A 19634-nucleotide genomic window follows, 5' to 3' on the forward strand; every position below is an offset into this window, starting at 1 on the left:
GATATGCAGCCAGGGGCCAGAAGTTTTAAAATGAGTGGACCTAAATAGAATGGACTCTTAAACTGTATAATAGCTTGTTTCTTATATTTATGATCTCTGGTAATATACTAATTGATTTAACTAGTGGCATTTTTGAATATCCAACCCTTTTGCAAAAATAAATAAATTGCAAAAATGTGTTAAGAGTCCGAAATCATTCACTTTGCCAAGAGGCAAATCGAAAACTGAACTTGTAACTCAGCAATAAATATATAAATATAAGCATTTTTAAACTGTGATGAAGATACTGAACTAATTTTTCTTTATTAAGCTAGAAACAACAAAAAAGACAATGAAAATATGACAACATAAACTAGCAGATTATTTGCATTATCACGGGCTGTGGTTATAGGCTCTAATAAATTAGAGGCAACCGAGCAAAGGTGATCTAATAGCCATTAGCTAGCGTGAGTAATTGTTTCTTTAAACAAGATTCATATTATTCAAAACACAAATTAAAACACAATTAAAAATCTTGACTTCCCATTACCCCTGTAGAAAACACAGCAGAATTAAAATGCAAAACAAGATTACTACACTAGGCTAGAATACTAAAGAGCACACGCAAGGCTTCTCCTTTGAATGAACTTTCAAGTGTTTCTTCAGGGATGTTGTCTAAAAAAAGCTTTTACCACACTGATCAGTGGAATCGCCAGAATGAGAGCGCACATGCAGTTTTAAAACATTCGCACAACTGAAACTCTTTCCACACTGATCACAAGTGTGCGGCTTTTCTCCAGTGTGAATCATTGTGTGCACATTAAGGTAACGTCTTTGCATGAAACTCTTTCCGCACTCATGTCTAGGGTAGGGTACCGAAACCCGGTGCCATTATAGCACCGGTACCTTTGTAACCGGTATGTAACGGATCAAATCAACATATGCATTTCGGTGCCTAATTTCGGTGCCACTGGTGCTGCCACACGGACGTAAGAAAGGAGTGCATCGAAGGCACACATAGGTATGCATAGGTATCATTTAATTCTAAACAACTTTGAGGAATACAGACAGGCGATTGTTCTTGTTGCTTATAGGGAACGGACGCACACAATGCACGCAGTACAGCGCATTCGGTGAGCGAGAGCGACTCTCTTCAGTTCAGCACGCATGTTCATCAAATTTGCTTTTAAGCGTTTTAAGCGTATTTTACATGTAATGATTCTGACACAACAACGTGAAGCAGATGATTTACAAAAGTTGCATGTAAGGGGGAAACACGTCAAGCTTAATGACACATTTGAGGGCTCTGACATCATATGGCACTTTCAATGAGTACGTACATGGACACGAATGCTCCGGTTTTAATATGATTTAGACAATACTCTGATTTAGAGTCTAGACTACTATGTAAACAGTTATTTTTGATAACCTTAAAGGGACCACAGACACCTGCGTCGTGAAATGCGGAGGTTTTTTCTTTTCATTTAACAAGCAGTATCAAATTCTATTAAAAGAGCACTCTTCCACCAGTCGCACCCCCCCCCCCCCTCCCCCTAAATTTGGACGCGTATTTATGTGTCAAAACTCCATGGAGAAGCGAGATCAGCCATCGGTGGCAAACTGCGGAGATATGACTGAGGCCTCTCTCTGCGCGCTCTAGTTGACACTTGCACCCGCTCTCTCGGGCACTCACTCTTTCTGTCATTACGGTGCTGTGCGCATTAGCCTAGTTTCCCGCATTCGTCAGAGGTTGACGCCCAAATGACACAGGTAATAGCGATTTTAACACTTTTAATATAGGAAGTGCTCAGCTATGCAGAGACCATTATTAATCAGAAATCTAGTATACATAGTTTTACGTTAGGAAATGCAGTATTTAATTTATATACAGTCGGCAAGTACCAAAGAACAGATGTAACACATCGATCAAATGTAGTTTTCAGTCACGCTCATGTCCTATTCAAATCATTCAGTTTTGCCTTCATTCATTTTTGATTTCCGTTTTCAACACTTGATTTATTTCAAGAGTTCACACTTAGCTCACGATTTATACATAGCTTGTTTGGCGTGCTGTCCCGGGAGAGAGCCCTGAGCTCAAGGTATCCTCGAGCCCAGGGCTCCCTCCTTTCACAGGGCGAGGGGAGACTGAGCTCAGGTCGATCTGAAACTCCCCCGCTGGTGAGGCCAAGGTGAACTTCCTGAGAGTAAGACATTAGAAAAAAATTTAGGCTTATTTTATCAATAATATAGAGCACATTTGCATGGTGGGAGGAAACCAGGGAACCCGGGGGAAACCCACACGGAGAACATGCAAACTCCGCACAGAAACACCAGATGGCCTAGTGAAGACCCAACGCCATTGGTATTCTTGCTGTGAGGCAAATGTGCTAGTCATTAGGCCACCGTGCCGCCCATTCTTGATAAAGGTGGAAGAAGGGGAGGAGGGGGGTTTCTTCCAGACGAAGATAGTTGTAGAGAGGAAATGAGGATATATATATATAGTGACTTGGGATCCTTTGATTGGAGGATCATGATTAGCTAATGTGGACCAGCTGGGTCAATCATGAGCACATGCTCCTCTCGAAATTAGTTTAACATTTAAACTTCACTTAAAACACATTTTTAAACATAATAGTTTAACTAACTCATTTCTAATATTTACTTTTTATCTTCCCCATGGTGACAGTCAGTGCATTACATTTTACAAGTTATTTTGCAAGACAGTTGTATCAAGACAAAGTCCCTTAAAGTGTTTTATAATCTTTTATTCAGATTAAAGTGTAATTTAAAGACTTAATCAGTTAACTACGAAAGTTGAAATAAGTAGTCAAATTATTTTGTAACTGATTTGTTGTGTATATCAAAAAATACACAGCAAATATTTCTTAAGGAGGCTATTAATACTGACCTTAATCTTTTTTTTTAATTAAAAACTTCTTTTATTCAAGAAATAAACAATAAGAAATACAACTTATGACTCCAGAATAATAATTTTTTTTAGGAAACACTGAAAATTTTTAGAAACATTATTTTAAATAAATGGGAGGGCAAAAAAAGCAACTCATGTAAACACCTTGATCCTATTATTGTCTTATTCAGATTAGGCAAATCATTAGATTACTGATAACCATGGAAACAGTCACAAGCCCAAACCCTAGAAAAAAGGAGTTCAGTATTTTGATGACAGCCTTTCCACAGGTTAGTAGTAAGCTAATGTAATTTCATAATGCAAATCTTAAATTCATGCTAACCAACAAATGATCAAAGGAAATATATTAATGCAATTCAAATATATAAAATATGAATTGATGTTTACTTTAAACTTGAATTGTATTGTTCTATGAAAATTATTTTCTAAAAGATTTTGTCAAGTAAAAGATTTTTCTAGAGTCAATCACCATAATTTTGTGGCTCAAAAGTATCGGTTCAGGCACCGGTACCGTTTTAAAAGTATCGATTTAGCACCAGTATCGAAATAATCCCAAACGATACCCAACCCTACTCATGACAAATGTACGGTGTGAATCCTCTCATGTATTTTCATGCTTTCTGAGCGTTTGAATGTCTTGTTGCAGTGTGAACACTTGTACGGTTTTTCTCCAGTGTGAACTCTGTAGTGCAGCTTCAGTTCGGCATCCGTAATAAAGGATTTCCCACAATCAAAGCACATGTATTGCTTCGCATCGCCATGCCGTTTCTGATGTGATTTTAAGTAACTCAGCTGACTAAAACTCTTTCCACAGAATGAACACACGTGAGGCTTCTCATCAGTGTGAATTTTGAGGTGAGTCTTTAGGGCATCTGCCACCAAAAATGTTTTCCCACATTGATCGCAGTTAAATGGCCTTTCTCCAGAATGAGAAACCAGATGTGATTTAAAGGTATTTGCATGTGAAAAACCCTTCCCGCACTTTTCACAGGTATGCGGTTTCACTCCAGTGTGGATTTTCTTGTGACGTCTAAGACATTGTTTGTATATAAAACTCTTCCCGCACTGATCACAAGTGTGCGGCTTCTCTCCAGTGTGGATCATCTTGTGATCCTTAAGGCTTTCTTTGCGTGCGAAACTCATCCCGCATTGAACACATGTGAATGGTTTCTCTTTGGTGTGGATTTTCATGTGTTGGTCAAGATGTACTTTTCGTGAGAATGTTTTCCCACATTGATCACACGTGGGCAGATTTTCTCCAGTGTGGATTTTCATGTGATCCCTCAGTGTTCCCTTTGCTGAGAATCTCTTCCCGCACTGATCACAGGAGTACGGCTTCTCTCTGGTGTGTGTTTTCATGTTATCTGGAAGGAATCCTTTTTGTGTAAAACTTAAGGAAGATTTTTCTCTAGTCTTAACATGATGATGCCTCTCCACCACTTCATTTAAATCTTTGCCATCATGGTTCTTGTCCATCAGCTCTAAAATGAAAGTAAAAAATGTATTTAATAGAATTCAACAAAAGATGCGTGTTAAACCTGGGGCTCGGCCATTAATAGGTGATTTTCATGCACATTTTGTAAGTAAAGCAGGATCTACGAATTACTTTTATACATATATATATATATTTTTTCCCTATTTGTACAGTTAAAAAACGTACCAATGACAATATAGCACATAAACCAATCGACTAATCATGTGAATTTTGAGTGAAATTTAAATCGTCAAGCAGATGCCAGTTAGGTCTCTCCAAATACCCTAGGGCAGATGCTAGCCAATCACGTTAAGCAACCCTGGAAACCAATGTGATTGGCTGTTGCCCTCTGCGAAGCGTAGACGCTGCCATATTTTGTAAATGAACCGTGAAGCGTGCAGAAACCGCAAAGTGCACAGATGTGTGACAAAGTTCACAGCGTGTGTAAATATCATCCCAGGTGAATGCGGTGAAGATGTGCAATGAGGAGACATCTGATAACCAAGACGAGCCAGTAATCATAAAAAATGCCCGACTTGAGCAGGATTTTGAAGCAGCTTTCTAGCGCACACGATCATAGTGGCAAAATATGCGTCTGCAAGTTTCAGACAGTGTAAGGCTTATACTTATAGCAGGCATGGGCAAACTCGATCCTCGAGGGCCGCTGTCCCTGCAGAGTTTTGCTCCAACACTAATCAAACACACCTGAACACCCTAATTAGTGTCTTCAAGATCACTAGAAAAGCTACAAGCAGGTGTGTTTGATTAGGGTTGGTGCAAAACTATGCAGGGACACCGGCCCTCCAGGATCGAGTTTGCCCATCCCTGACTTATAGCTTACCGTTATAGCTTTTGTCTTTCGCGCGTTATGTTGTTATGAACAACTTTACATGAATCTGTGTGCTGAGGACGTATGCATTACTTCTGTACTAAAATGTTTGTTATTGTTACATTCTTACCAGAATGTGCAGTGATGAACATATTGATTGCATTTATTTAGCAGGTGCTAATGTTGCACTATTAACAAAATGAAAGTGTTGACTGCATTTGTTTTGCACTAAAATGAGTCATTGGTAATGTTGCATTGTTTTTGTAACGTGCTATGAGCTGTCCAACAGCATGTGTATATATGTCCTGCAAATAAATAGCAAATTGTGGCATGTTGCAAAATATTCGCATCTTGTGTTTTATTGACGATGTCACCAGCGACTAGTCGACATCGACTCGACTTTTATAACATAAAAGTTGACTTCCAAAAATATAAAATCGTTCAACCACTAATATATATATATATATATATATATATATATATATATATATATATATATATATATATATATATATATCTATATATATATATATATATATATATATATAGATATATATATATATATATAATAACTTCAAAATTGTTATTGTTTACATTATTTCCACTTGTTCAAATGTCCTTCTATGTTCTTGTGTTGATATGTATGCATGTGTGTATGTACCCTGAGCTCCTGAAAAGCTCCTGTTTTCAGATAGAGTGGTATTATGCCCCATTCACATGGGGCGTCAGTGTCAACGCTTCCCATTCACTTTGAATGAGTAACGTCAAGCCTTGCCGAAATGAATTGTGGATCTGTCTGCGCCACTTGGGAATTTCTCCATTTTTCAAGTGCCAACGGAAGCATCAGCCAATCAGATCACTTTATGCAAATACCCCAGTTCAGGACTAACTTCATTGGCTGACAATGCTATGACGATCGCGTCAGCCCCCACTTCAGACCACCCTCCTTCAAGCGTTGACGATAAAGCCCTGTGTGAATCGGGCGTCATAGTTCACTGAAAAACGTTAATGACATCGAGATAATCGTTATAATGACAGATGTTTGCGTAGCTTCTCTGTGAACTAAAGCTCTGTGTAGTAAATGCTGCATTTGAAATCATCACATTTAGCAACGTTTTTGCATTTATTTTAAATATATGTTCCTGGAACCTTGTAAACATTTTGTACACTGATCTACCACAACATCCCTAAAACATTCTTACAGTCTTTTAATGGTTAATAAGCCATGATAAGCTATAATAATGAGCTAAATAATGCGCTCTGTGCTGTTATCAAATTTATTGTATATAAAATTACTTACACAGCACACTCTAAAAAATATTTGAACCCAACTGTTGGATTTGTTCATGCTGTATTTGACCCAGCATTGTTTAACACAACGTGTATCCGAGTGTACAAATTACTTTTCTCATAACGTATGAGAAATCCAAATTCACCTGTAACTATAAACCTGCTTTTGCTTAATTGGTAAAACGTCCAACTCTTTCTAAGTTCAACAGCATCATTAATGAAGAATGAGAAATAAAATGCTAACCTCTTTGTTTGTCAGGATCTTCAGGTTTTATTCTGTGAAATTCTGTATCACTCATGTTTTCAATGTGCTTTTTTCATGAAGGCTCATGGCAATATTCCAGCATTTATTGGAGATGTACTTTAGGATGAGCTTCACTAAAGGTGACTATGTGGTACTGTAGCGGCAGATCTGCAAACAAATAACAAACACATCAGACATAAAAATGTAATAATTCACACATTCCTGTAAAGTTATTAAATTTGTGTATTTCTGCTTATTTCTTAATTCATCTGCCTTTCTCCTATTTGATTATTTTGTCCATATTGAGCTTGAGTCCTTCACTTGTCAGACAAAATGTAGCACAGCTCATCATCATGGAACATAATGAAATGCTGTTAAAATATTTATGAAACACATGTTATAAAATACATCTGCTTCTTAAAACAACATCTACGGTAATTAAGGATTTAAATAAATACAATTTGACCATAACTATATGCTCACTAGCATACTAGAAAATGATCATGCCAGAATGTTTTTAGCGTTAATTCATTCAATTTTTAACCTCATTGATGTTGATTTGCAAATGTATTACTAGTGAACACGGTTAAAGTCTTATGTAGCTCAATGTCTTAATTCAAAGCAGGTTACTTAACATGTCATTTTGCTAAACAATATTCATGTAACGATTAAAATTAATAAAAACTAATCAGTTTTAAGATAAATGACAGAGAAAAAAAGCAGAGAAAACAACAGCAGCCGTATTACTTCGATTGCTTTAGCAATACTGTAAATTCAACACATAAACACAATCATACATACATAAAGACATACAGAAACCACACAAAATCGACAACGTTAACAGACTAACGTTAACGTTAGTGGATTTCAACCCAAGTGCCTCGAGTAGCCTCCTAAACTACTCCACTCTTCAGACAGCACACAGCGACGTACCCAAAAACCACAACACGGATATGACCACGTCAAAATGCTGTAAAGTATATTTTACGTTAAATATATAGTACTCTGTGGACTGCTCACCTCTAGCTTTGTTTACAGTTGTGGCTAGGCTGCCTGCGCATGCTTATTCACTCTTTGGAACGCCGGGGGGCGACTCGTCAACAGGAAGTAGCGGCAAGAACGCGCTCTGTGGGGAAAAGTCTAGATAGGAGACAGCTGCGGATCTATACATCAAAATATCATATTTTTTGCGACACTGTACAACAATAATTACTATTTTTACATTACTTTAAGGTTGGGTTTAGAGTTGTGCTAGAGTAGCCGTTAATAAAATACAATTTAATGGGTAATTTAATACATAATATGAACATTACTCCATAACTACTGTTTTTACATTACTGTGATGGCTGGGACGTTAATAAATACAATTAGAGGGTAATTTAATAAATAATATAAATAATTCTCTTTAGTGTCCTCCCGTATCCCTTCTAGCATCAATCATTTATTCATTTTCTTTTCGGCTTAGTCACTTTATTATTCTGGGTTGCAACAGTGGAATGAACCGCCAACTTATCCTGCATATGTTAACACAGCGGATGCCTTTCCAGTCACAACCCTGGCAAACCTCAAGCAAGTTCTGTTCATAAAACATTTTATGGCTCAGTTAATGTTGACCATTAAGTATTAAAATGTTTGCTGAATATTTGAATACACTTAATCAAATCCCACATTATAAGAAAACGACTTTAATAAATAAAATATTGCGATACTTGCATAAAAATATAAGTAAACATTTATTAGTCTTGTTGTAACATTCTCCTCTTTTCTATTTGCCCTCCAGATCTTTTCTACTAGTGGAATATTTTTAGAACAAAACTGGCTACACTTTCTTGTTCCATTTAATTAGCCTGTGCTGGATCAGTTGGCGGTTCATTCCGCTGTGGCGACCCCAGATTAATAAAGGGACTAAGCTGAAAAAAAATTAATGAATAAACCTTAATCTGCATTTATTTATGTTCTTATTTTTACTGTTGAATGCACATTTTGCTCGTTTTATTTTAATTATTTTCATTCGTATTATTCATTAAAACACCAGGGGATAGCAGCTAGAATGTGTTCTTGAGGAGTTTTATTTATTTTTGTAATTAATTAGTCTTTCCATAATCAAACTGTAAAGTAAAACTACACATAGTAAGTGAACTAAACATATACAACCATACATTCAATATGAACAGTTATGTATTAATTATTTATAGCTCAGAGGATAACACTGTCACCTCACAGCAAGAAGGTCGCTGGTTCGAGTCCCAGCTGGGCCAGTTGACATTTGTCACATGTTATAGTGCCCTCTTTTGGACACTTGAAGGCACTATCTTGTTTTGTAGTTTAACTTCATTTCCTATAACCCTTTGCACTTTTGATTGCATTGTTACAGCTGTTTCTTGTTTGTTAATTTAGCCCTGTCTTTATAAACTCTTTTGTCTTGTGTTTTAGTTGCCTTAGGATGTTTGTTTGGTGATCTAGTTTTGTATTTGCTTATTCTTGGTTTCTTGTTTGTTTTTGTTAGCACTTATACCCAGTTTAGTGTTTGCTGATTTTTGGAATCTTAATAGTTTTTGTTAGCATTTCTACCCTGTTTTTGTATTTGCTTATTTTTAGATTTTTTTTTGTCAGTTCATTTGTCTGGACTCATTTCTAGAGTTTTGGTGTGGGTTTCCTCTGGGTGCTCCAGTTTCCCCCACAGTCCAAAGACATGCAGTATGGGTGAATTGAATAAACTAAAACGGCCGTAGAGTGTGTCTGAGTGTGTATGGTGTTTCCCAGTACTAGGCTGCAGCTGGAAGGGCATCCGCTGCCAAACATATGTTGGATAAGTTGGCGGTTCATTCCTCTGTGGTGACCACTGATAAATAAAGAGACTGAGCCCAAGGAATATTAATGAACATTTATGTCCTGCAGCATCACTAATAAGGAATCAAGAATAAACACCAACCTCCACTAATCACTTCAGGTTTTATTCTGTTATGCATCTTAAAATATATATAACTTTTTGGTTGATGGTAAAAATGCAGTATTTATTAGTAAACTAAATGTGGATTGCATGGGAGGAGGTTCACTGGGTGTGACTTATGGAAGGAACAAATATTACTGGGAGGTTCAGTAAATATGAATGTTGTTGGGTAGTGGCTTCACTGCAGGTGCTTTGCTGTGTGGGAGGAGCTTTACTTTTTAATGTCACTACAATAATTATTGAAATAATTTATACAAAGGGGAAAATGGCTTTGAGTACAGAAACCTGTACATAAGTAATATTAGGTGGCATTAATAATAAATTAAATATGTTCAGTTAAGTGACACTGGCAACAGCTATGGTTTTGAATGTGTTGGAAAAACAGCAAGGACACTACCTGAACATTTGGATTATTTATTCATAAATACAGAGTATAAAATCACTACATTGGACATATCACAACATATAAAGAAGACCATTTAAATAAAAATGATTAGGGCAAAAAAAAAACTATTAAACTTTCACTTTGTCTCAAAAGTAAATTAAACATATGAATAAATAAATAGACTGCAAGCTGTAACAGAGAAATATTTGTACAAAAATATAATAGACATGTTGCATAAAAACTTTACATTATTTTTAAGTGCAAACAAACAAAAATAAATGTAGAACACAGATGTAAAGTGTGAATGAATATCAAGTAAAGTGAAACCTTTAAGAGAAGCATAAATGCAACCTGCAATGGTGATCTGGCTGACAGATGAGCCTTCAAAAGAAGCAGTGAAAACTTAGTTTCAGTCATGTTACCAAACAATATAAATAACATAGTCTGTATGTTATGTAAAAATTCATAAAGAAAATTTATAGCAGCAAAATACATCAAAAATATCCCAAATTGATGATTTAAATATCGATAAGCAGGGTACAAAAATTGCCTTTAAAGGATAACATGTTTTACTTTCACTTTCGTTTTCATATTCACGCCTGCTCCATGTAAAGAAAGTGGCAACCCTGACTGCAAATTTCACAAGATGAGACACTAGTATTAGACTAGGCAAGACACTTTTTTGAGTCATACCTTTCAAAAGGATCTTAAATTATTGATTTTTAACACACTTTTCACCATGTCTTAACTTTTCTTCGTTGATGTGTTATAAAAAAAAATTCTCTGTGCAAATAACCAACAAAATTTTGGCAACTTGATGAATTAACACACCAAATGAAAATGTAAAAATGAAAATTTCTACAATCATTATAAAATACTGAATTATTAGACTAGCGTTCTATAGCAATAAACTAGCAAAGCTAATCGTTACATTATGCTAAATTTTACATTTATGCATTTGGCAGACCCTTTAATCCAAAACAACTTGTATTGCATTGAAGGCACACATTTTCTCAGTTGCTGAGTTGCTTTCCGTTGGGATCATATCATCAACCTTGGCGTTGCTAGCACCATGCTCTACTATTTGAGCTACAGGACGCTTGGACCCCATCAAGCTGCACAGAAAAAGCACACCATCAAAAATTAAAGTCAATGACAAAAAGAGTAACATGTTTAATCAATTAGTAGTTGAATTAACCAATTATTCAAATACCCTTAGTAGTTGATGACTGATGTAGATTTAAAAGACACAGCACCATATTTATACTGCCCTACAAAAGCAAAGTGCATTACACAGACACTGAAACTGAACTAAATACCTCTATAGTTTTACACCAGCTTGGTTTTTTTAGAGACTACAATTTTGACACCTTTTTTCCTCTGAAATGAGACAAAATTGAAGCAGGAGAATTCACCACAAGACAGAACAGAAGTCACAAAGCATATTTTAGAAAAAAAAAAAAAGCACTTTGCCTTTGAATGGCAGTATAAGGATAAAATCTGACAACCTAGGCTCATTATTGATACATACCCCTGCATACATTTCTGGACAGTGCAAAATACATCCCAGGAGCTTTTTTGTTTGTTTTTTTGTAGTAGTTTTTGTTTTCACGAATCTACCAGAGGGTGGTGGGGGTGGTTTACAGATCTCAAATTTCCATCTCAGACCTCCATTCGCGTCTGCTGTTCAAACATAAATACATTAGAGGTCGCTGTCGATTGACTGACCGACCGACTAACTGACCGATACCCTCACCTACCCCCTTCCCTAAGCCCAACCATTTTTACAAGCACCGATTGACCTGCTCACTGCATTTCCTTAACCCATCCAACAGTTTTCAAAAGCAATCCAGAAAAGGAAAAGCCCTTGTAGCTGCCTGACTTTTACCACAGTTTAATTTCTTACCACATTCTCACCCTGCTACTTACTTGTTAATTCTTTTAGAGGCCATTTGTGTACAGTGAACTCATTGTCACATTCAAGAAACCAGTCTGAGATGATTCACTCTCTGTGACATGGTGCGTTATCCCGCTGAAAGTAGCCATCAGAAGATGGGTACACTGTAAACCCTGCTGTTGTCATTACTAAAGATATTAATATATTATAATTTGACATTACTTAAAATACCAAGTTTTGGCATCAAAACATAAACAGGTGTGTTTTACTTACTCATCAGGCAGCAAAAAACTTTTAATTAATATTTGAATTAATATTAACCTTAAACAATTCACCATGTCTCAGTTTAAAATGATTTGTTGCGCTTGAAATTCTGCCTTGACAACTGCGCTGATTGGTCGATGATATATATGACACAAGGTGGTAATTTTGCTTGTGATGCTGTTCTCGCGTAAATCCACCAGAGGCCGCTGTTGACTGACTGAACAACCGACTGACTGACGGACCGACCAATACCCCCACCCACCCCCTTCCCTAAACCCAACCGATAGTGTTTTCGAAAGCACTGACTGACCAGCCCACCGCCTTCCCTTAACCCAATCGACAGTATTCAAAAGCAATCTAGAAAAATAAAAGCCCTCGCAGATGCCTGATTTTTACGTTTTCAGATCTTACCATATTCTTACCCTGTTATGTACTTTTATGTACTAAAAATTTTTGGCTATTGTTTTTCTTTTACCTGCTTTCTGGAACCCACCAGTCTGAAACCCCATCATCGCGGTCAACTTCTCCCTGCGTCTCAAGTCTACTGACGTACACGGCAAGCAATTGAACTAACTGGTAACAGCGGAAAAGCCGTCCATATGGAGGTAAGCGGTCAGCTTGTAGCGTGAAAAGAAACAAGCCGTCGGCGCCGTCATACCGCACCATAGCGTTCGTTTTAAATACGAAATGCAGCCAGTAGCTCTGACTACACAATTCACACTCTCCAGAAATGTATACGGGGGTACGTTTTCACAATAAGCCTGTGTCGAAATATAAACATGAACTACTTACTGTGATTTCAAGCAAGCATTTTTCGTATGCCCGAGTAGTGAAGATAACTGCGTGAACCTCTTCCCACAAGAATCGCAGTGATATCGCTTTTCTCCGGTGTGGATCCTCTCATGTATTTTCAGATATTCAGGCCGTTTAAATGTCTTATCACAGTGTGAACACTTATAAGGTTTTTCTCCAGTATGAGCGCTCTGGTGTACTCTAAGCTCATAATCTGTAAAGAAAGTCTTCCCACACTCAGTGCACATATGATCCTTCACACCGCTGTGTCTTTTCTGGTGTATTTTTAAATTGCCCATCTGTCTAAAACTCTTTGCGCAAAAGGAACATATGTAAGGCTTCTCCTGTGTGTGAACTTTCAGGTGATCCTTCAAGGCATCGGCTCTAAAGAATTTTTTACTGCACTGGTCACAGTTAAACAGTCTTTCTCTTGAATGAGTACGCAGATGCTCTTTTAAAACACATGACTTTAAGAAACTCTTCCCGCACTGATCACAAGTGTGCAGGTTTTCTCCGGTGTGGATTTTGATGTGATCGGTAAGGTTCTGTCTCCGTGTGAAACTCTTCCCGCATTGCTCGCATGAATGCGGCTTCTCTCCGGTGTGGATTTTCATGTGTGCATTAAGGGCTCCCTTTTGTGTGAAACTCTTCCCGCACTGAGCACATTTGTGCGGCTTCTCTCCGGTGTGGATTTTAATGTGATCATTGAAGATTTGTTTTTGTTTGAATCTCTTCCCGCATTGATTACAAGCATACGGCTTCTCTCCTGTGTGTATTTTCATGTGTGCGTTAAGATTTCCTTTATGCGCAAAACTCTTCCCGCACTGATCACACATGTATGGCCTCTCTCCAGTGTGCGTTTTCATGTGCTCCTTAAGGTTGCCTTTATTTGAGAAAATCTTCTCGCACAGGTCACATGCATACCGCTTCACCTCATTATGAAACTGTATGTGAAGATTAAGACTTTGTTCGCATAAGAAACTCCTTCCACACTGAGGGCAAATGTAACATATTGTCTCTCTACTTGGCCATGAGGCACTGAGTGTTTCTTCAATGTTGATGTCATGGTGTTTCTTCGCCAATTCAATCAGTCCTTCAATCTCCTTGTTCTCTTCGATCAGGTCTAAAATGAAAGTGAAAGTAGGGTTTCAACTCTTTATTCAGCACTCATTGAAATGCTCATTTTTTGAATTCTGGAGTGTTGCTAGGGGTTATTACATGACACTTTATTAGGTATACCTTACTAGTACTAGATTGGGCCCCATTTTGCCTTCAGAACTGCCTTAATCCTTCGTGGCATAGATTTAGCAAGGTACAGGAAATATTCAATCAGAGATTTTGCTCCATATTGACATGATAGCATCACACAGTTGCTGCAAATTTGTGCGCTGCACAGCCATGATGCCAATCTCCCATTCCACCACATCCCAAAGGTGCTCTATTGGATTAAGAACTGGGGACTGTAGAGGCCATTTCAGTACAGTGAACTCATTGTAATGTTCAAGCAATCAGTGTAAGATGATTCGCGCTTTATGACATGGTGTATTATCCTGCTGGAAGTAGCCATCAGAAGATTGGTACACTGTAAACCCCAACATTATTTAAAACACCAAGATTTTGCATCGGGCAGCAAAATCTTTTTTATTAGATTAGATTAGATTAGATTCAATTTATTGTCATCACACATGTACAAGTACAAGGCAACGAAATGCAGGATCAAAACGAAATGACTTATTAATATTAGGTTAATTAATATAAAGTCAGGGGTGTCAAAACTACGACCCGCAGGCCATCTGCGGTCCGCAATCAGTTTTGTTGCGGCCCACGAGGCTATTTATAAACATTAATAGAATCTGGCCCACCATACAAAAATGAACGTAATTCAATAAATAACCACCGGGTGTCGCTATGACATGCCTTAAATTAGGCAGCAGCTCCTGTTAGGAAGTAAAAAGAACCGAACAAACAGAAGGAAACATAATTGATAACCACGCTTTGGTTTCTTCTTCACAGAGGTCAGAGGGAAATGTGTCTGTTTAATTTGCCAGGAATCAGTTGCAGTAACGAAGGAATATTAAAAGACATTATGAAACAAAACATTAGGCCTTCAGCTCTTACACTGGTGCCGAACGAGATCTAAAAAGTGACATAATTAGCAACTAACCTCTCGTATATATATATATATATATATATATATATATGTATATGTATATGTGTATATATATATATATATATATATATATATATATATGTATATGCATATGTGTATATGTATATGTGTATGTATATATATATATATATATATATATATATATATATATATATATATATATATATATATATATATATATATATATATATATATATATATATATATGCGTGTCTGTGTGATGTATGTAAAATTTGGCCAGGGACAACGTTATTTTTTTGCATCTGGCCCTCGGCCCAAAAACTTTGGACACCCCTGTTTTAGGTTTTCTGAACTTAACATTTTAATTTCTTTAAACGATTCATCATGTCTCTTTAAAATGATTGGTTGTGCTTGAAAAGCTGCCTTGACAACTGTGCTGATTGGTCAATGTTATATGACACAAGGTGGTCATTTTGCTTGTGATGCCGAATTTTGCTGAAATGCAGCGTGACAGAGGCACTACCTGAACCCATCTGACGAAAAAGAAAAGTTACATGCAGGGGCGACAGGGTGGCGCAGTTGGTAGCGCTGTCGCCTCATATCAAGAAGGTTGCTGGTTGGAGTCCCGGCTGGGTCAGTTGGCATTTCTGTGTGGAGTTTGCATGATCTCCCTGTGTTGCCGTGGGTTTCCTCCATGTGCTTTCCCCCATAAGTCCCAAGACATGCATTATAGGTGAATTGGACATACTAAATTGTATGTGTGTATGTCCTGGTCCTCTAGGTTGGGGGTTGAGCGGGTGGGCTAACAACCCACCTTGTTCAAATTAGATGTTACGAAACACCAACAGTGCGGCTAAATATCTTTGATATAAACGGCCCTCGGAGTAAGTAAGTAAAGAATATAAAAGCTGAAACATTTGGATGTTTAGTCTATTTGCCATTTTCAGTTATCTGTACTTAAACATTAAGTTATCTGTAATTAAACAATTAAGTTAATTCAATGAAGAGACCACATTTGGTCAACTCAATTAATTGAGTTGTTAATTTCTCACTACTCAAACAAATTGAGGAAAAATCACTTTCCTCAAATTACTTGAGTAGTCTCAACTTAGACGGACATGGTCAGCAACAATACTCAGGTAGGCTGTGGCCTTGACACGATGCTCAATTGGTACTAATGGGCCCAAAGTGTGCAAGGAAAATAGCCCCCACACCATTACACCACCACCACCAGCCTGAACCATTGATACAAGGCAGAATGGATCCATGCTTTCATGCTGTTAATGCAGCAGAAATTGAGATTCATCAGACCAGGCAACGTTTTTCCAATCTTCTATTGTCCAATTTTGGTGAGCCTGTGCGAATTGTAGCCTCAGTCCCCTGTTCTTAGCTGACAGGAGTGGCAGCTAGTGTGGTCTTCTGCTGCTGTATTTAACAAGCAGTTGGACAGGTGTACCTAATAAAGTGGCTGGTGTGTGTATATATATTATACTTTATTAGGTACACCTGTCCAACTGGTGCTGCTGTATTTAACAAGCATTTGGCAGTTGGACAGGTGTACCTAATAAAGTGGCTGGTGTGTGTGTGTATATATATTATACTTTATTAGGTACACCTGTCCAACTGCTGCTGCTGTATTTAACAAGCATTTGGCAGTTGGACAGGTGTACCTAATAAAGTGGCTGGGATATATATATTATATATATAATACATTGAAATCAGTGCCAATGAAGAATATATGGTTCTTTGCCTAATAAAGGGTAATTTTGAGAAAAACGCATGTAAAAGTGTATCTTAAAATATCAAAAGAAAGTCATTACTTTGATAGATTCATTTGAATTGGGCACAGCGGTCATTCAATGACACACATTAATTATAGGATTACAAAAAATACAAAAGCATTACAAAAATTGCATGTTTTAGTGATGAAAACTGTATCAATGTTTACTTCAATGTTTACTGTAATATGTACCAAATATCGTTAACCAGATTTAAATAAATGTGAAGTAAACTAGCTCAGATGGTACTTAATCTGACCAACCATTATTTTTAGCAATTATCTGACCTCCTTCAGCCTCCAATTTCCAACCATTTCAAGGAGTTATGTGTATCAACGTTATCTGTATATTATTTGCTTTGAAGCTGTGGCATAGACGTTTTTAAGTTAAAATTAACAACCTTTAAAATGAATGAAAATTCTAAATGAATTCAGACCATGATCATTACAAAACAATGTTTAAAATTGAAAGCATGAATGATTTGTAATTTGTGATTTAGATTTTTTAAAAATGTGAGTTTGAGTACTTTTATTTGGACTTATCTGTGGGTTATGCTTATTTTGAACACCACATATATTATTGATGAAGGAATATTTATTGTAATTCACAAGCAGAGTTTAGTCTAGATTCTAAATAACTAATAGCCAATCATGTGTCTAAACTTTTTATGTTTTGGACAGTCAAATAAAGTCATGTTAAAGTCTTAACTTTACAGAATAATCCAGAATAAACACCAACCTATTCGTTCTTCAACATCTTCTTGTTTTATTCTGGAGGCTTCAGGATCATTCATATTCTCTGTGTTCTTTCATCAACTCTTGTCCTCTTCAGATGAAAATATCCAAGTGGAAGGAGCTTCATTTAAGGGAGTTGGTGTGTGGAAGGAGCAGATCTAGCAAAATCAAAATAAATTCATTCTCAAAATGATGCTTCCAATAACTCACACACTTTAGGTAGAGTTGAAGTCAGAATTATTAGCACCCCTGAATTATTAGCCCCCCTGTTTTTTTCCCCCAATTTCTGTTTAAGGGAGAGAAGATTTTTTTTCAACACATTTCGAAATATAATAGTTTTAATAACTCATTTCTTATAACTGATTTATTTTATCTTTGCCATGATGACAGTAAATAATATTTGACTTGATATTTTTCAAGACACTTCTTTACAGCTTAAAGTGACATTTAAAGGCTTAACTAGGTTAATTAGGTTAACTAGGCTGGTTAGGGTAATTATGCAAGTTATTGTATATCGATGGTTTGTTCTGAAGACAATTGAAAAAATATAGCTTAAAGGGGCTAATAATTTTGACCTTAATTTTTTTTTTTTATTAAAAACTGCTTTCATTCTAGCCGAAATAAAACAAATAAGACTTTCTCCAGAAGAAAAAATATTATCAGACATACTGTGAAAATTTCCTTACTCTGTTAAACATCATTTGGGAAATATTTAAAAAATAAAAAAACATTCAAAGAGGGGCTAACAATGCTGACTTCAACTGTTTCTAACCATCACAATCTAAAGTTATGACTTTTTTTTTGATAGCACTCTAGTTTAGGCTTATTACCAGCCTATTATTAATAATAACCTGCCTAATACTGCTTGTTTATTGGTAAGTTTGATCTTATTATTCATCCCCAATACCCAAACACAACTATTATCTATTAATAAGCAGCGAATTAGTAGTTCACTGAGCTAAAATTCTTAGGTAATGGTTTGTAAATAGTTAAATGGTTAACCTTATTTTAAATAAATAATCAAAAAAAGATTCACGCTTCATTTGACCCAAATCCACGTTTTACTTTGTTTGAGAATGACTCACCTTTAACATTCCTTTCCAAGTAAGACATTATGCTTTATAGCAGCTGTTAATTGACATCTGAGTTGTTACGGAGACCTTTTAATAGATGAATGACTACCTCACAGCATGCAGCATCTGTATTTAGAACTATATATCTTGTAGACAATCTTAACATTAACTTGTTGCTGTTGTATGGGCAGGACCTGCTATTGTTTTTAACCATACACGACAAAGCAATATTTACTAGTGTTTCTAATGTCAAACGTATTTCATATATATATCCTACATCTACATATTCACATGTATGTACCTCTTGTGGTGGATTTAAAAGGTCGCGCGAAGTCGACTCCTCTTAATACCCCTCCAAGACCGTATTTTGACTTTTGATGACGTGACATTCGGCAACAATAGCATTCTTGCTCGCAAAAACAATCACAAACACGAAGACAATCGCTCGAGGTCTTGATGAATTCACGTTTCTGTCACATCGTTGCCTGCTAGGCTAACATTATGTTTGAGTCAGCAGACGCCAGAAAAGACACACACATAGCAGCACTAGTCGGTACCAGATGAAAACAATGCAGAAATAAAGCTTTATCAAACCGTGTTTTGTAACTGTGTGACGTTAAATACAGGAAGCGTCGTGAACCGCTGCTTACCCGCACTCCGGTTAGACTGACCGAGGATTCTTCTTTTTCCTCCCCGCCCAACGAGCCCTCTCTTCGGCCAGCGCTGCGTGTCCAGCTCGCCTGGATTCTGCTCTTGACTCCCCCAAGCCAGAGGAGGATGGAGGGGTGAAGAAAAACATATATTTATATCCTGTTATTCAAACCTTCTCCAAAAACGTTTTCCATTACTATTTCCCTATTCTGGCTTTTTGGCAAGTTCAATGAG

General features: G+C 36.9%; 2 protein-coding genes across 3 annotated transcripts; both read right to left on the reverse strand.

Annotated features, from left to right (window-relative positions):
• Window positions 1–3025: 3025 nt before the first annotated feature.
• LOC130216408 (gastrula zinc finger protein XlCGF7.1-like) lies at window positions 3026–7813 on the reverse strand. The gene is made up of 3 exons (XM_056448303.1): window positions 7766–7813; window positions 6746–6913; window positions 3026–4389 (listed from the first exon to the last, which is right to left on the reverse strand). Exons 2-3 carry the CDS (start codon window positions 6798–6800, stop codon window positions 3482–3484), a joined length of 963 nt encoding a protein of 320 aa, XP_056304278.1. The 5' UTR covers window positions 6801–6913; window positions 7766–7813; the 3' UTR covers window positions 3026–3481.
• Window positions 7814–10942: 3129 nt separating this feature from the next.
• LOC130216403 (gastrula zinc finger protein XlCGF57.1) lies at window positions 10943–19524 on the reverse strand. 2 transcript variants are annotated; one of them, XM_056448296.1, is made up of 4 exons: window positions 19400–19524; window positions 17681–17834; window positions 13034–14156; window positions 10943–11195 (listed from the first exon to the last, which is right to left on the reverse strand). In XM_056448296.1, the coding sequence occupies exons 2-4, from the start codon at window positions 17733–17735 to the stop codon at window positions 11051–11053; spliced, it is 1323 nt and encodes a 440-aa protein (XP_056304271.1). In that variant the 5' UTR covers window positions 17736–17834; window positions 19400–19524; the 3' UTR covers window positions 10943–11050. The 2 variants fall into 2 exon arrangements, with proteins under 2 accessions (XP_056304271.1, XP_056304272.1); XM_056448297.1 differs by lacking the exon at window positions 19400–19524 and adding an exon at window positions 19051–19356.
• Between the last annotated feature and the right edge of the window lie 110 nt (window positions 19525–19634).

This window comes from Danio aesculapii, chromosome 22 (genome assembly GCF_903798145.1).
Source record: "Danio aesculapii chromosome 22, fDanAes4.1, whole genome shotgun sequence".
In the NCBI taxonomy this organism is placed as follows: domain Eukaryota; kingdom Metazoa; phylum Chordata; class Actinopteri; order Cypriniformes; family Danionidae; genus Danio; species Danio aesculapii.

Bases quoted from the DNA above. Each gene is read 5' to 3' on its own strand.
- LOC130216403 (XM_056448296.1), bottom strand. From the start codon at position 17,735: ATGAATGATCCTGAAGCCTCCAGAATAAAACAAGAAGATGTTGAAGAA. The intron at 14,157-17,680 runs GTTGGTGTTTAT...CTTTCATTTTAG, and splicing joins AGATGTTGAAGAACGAATAG to ACCTGATCGAAGAGAACAAG. The intron at 11,196-13,033 runs GTAAGTAGTTCA...TTTTCTGTGCAG, and splicing joins AATGCTTGCTTGAAATCACA to CTTGATGGGGTCCAAGCGTC.
- LOC130216408 (XM_056448303.1), bottom strand. From the start codon at position 6,800: ATGAGTGATACAGAATTTCACAGAATAAAACCTGAAGATCCTGACAAA. The intron at 4,390-6,745 runs GTTAGCATTTTA...CTTTCATTTTAG, and splicing joins AGATCCTGACAAACAAAGAG to AGCTGATGGACAAGAACCAT.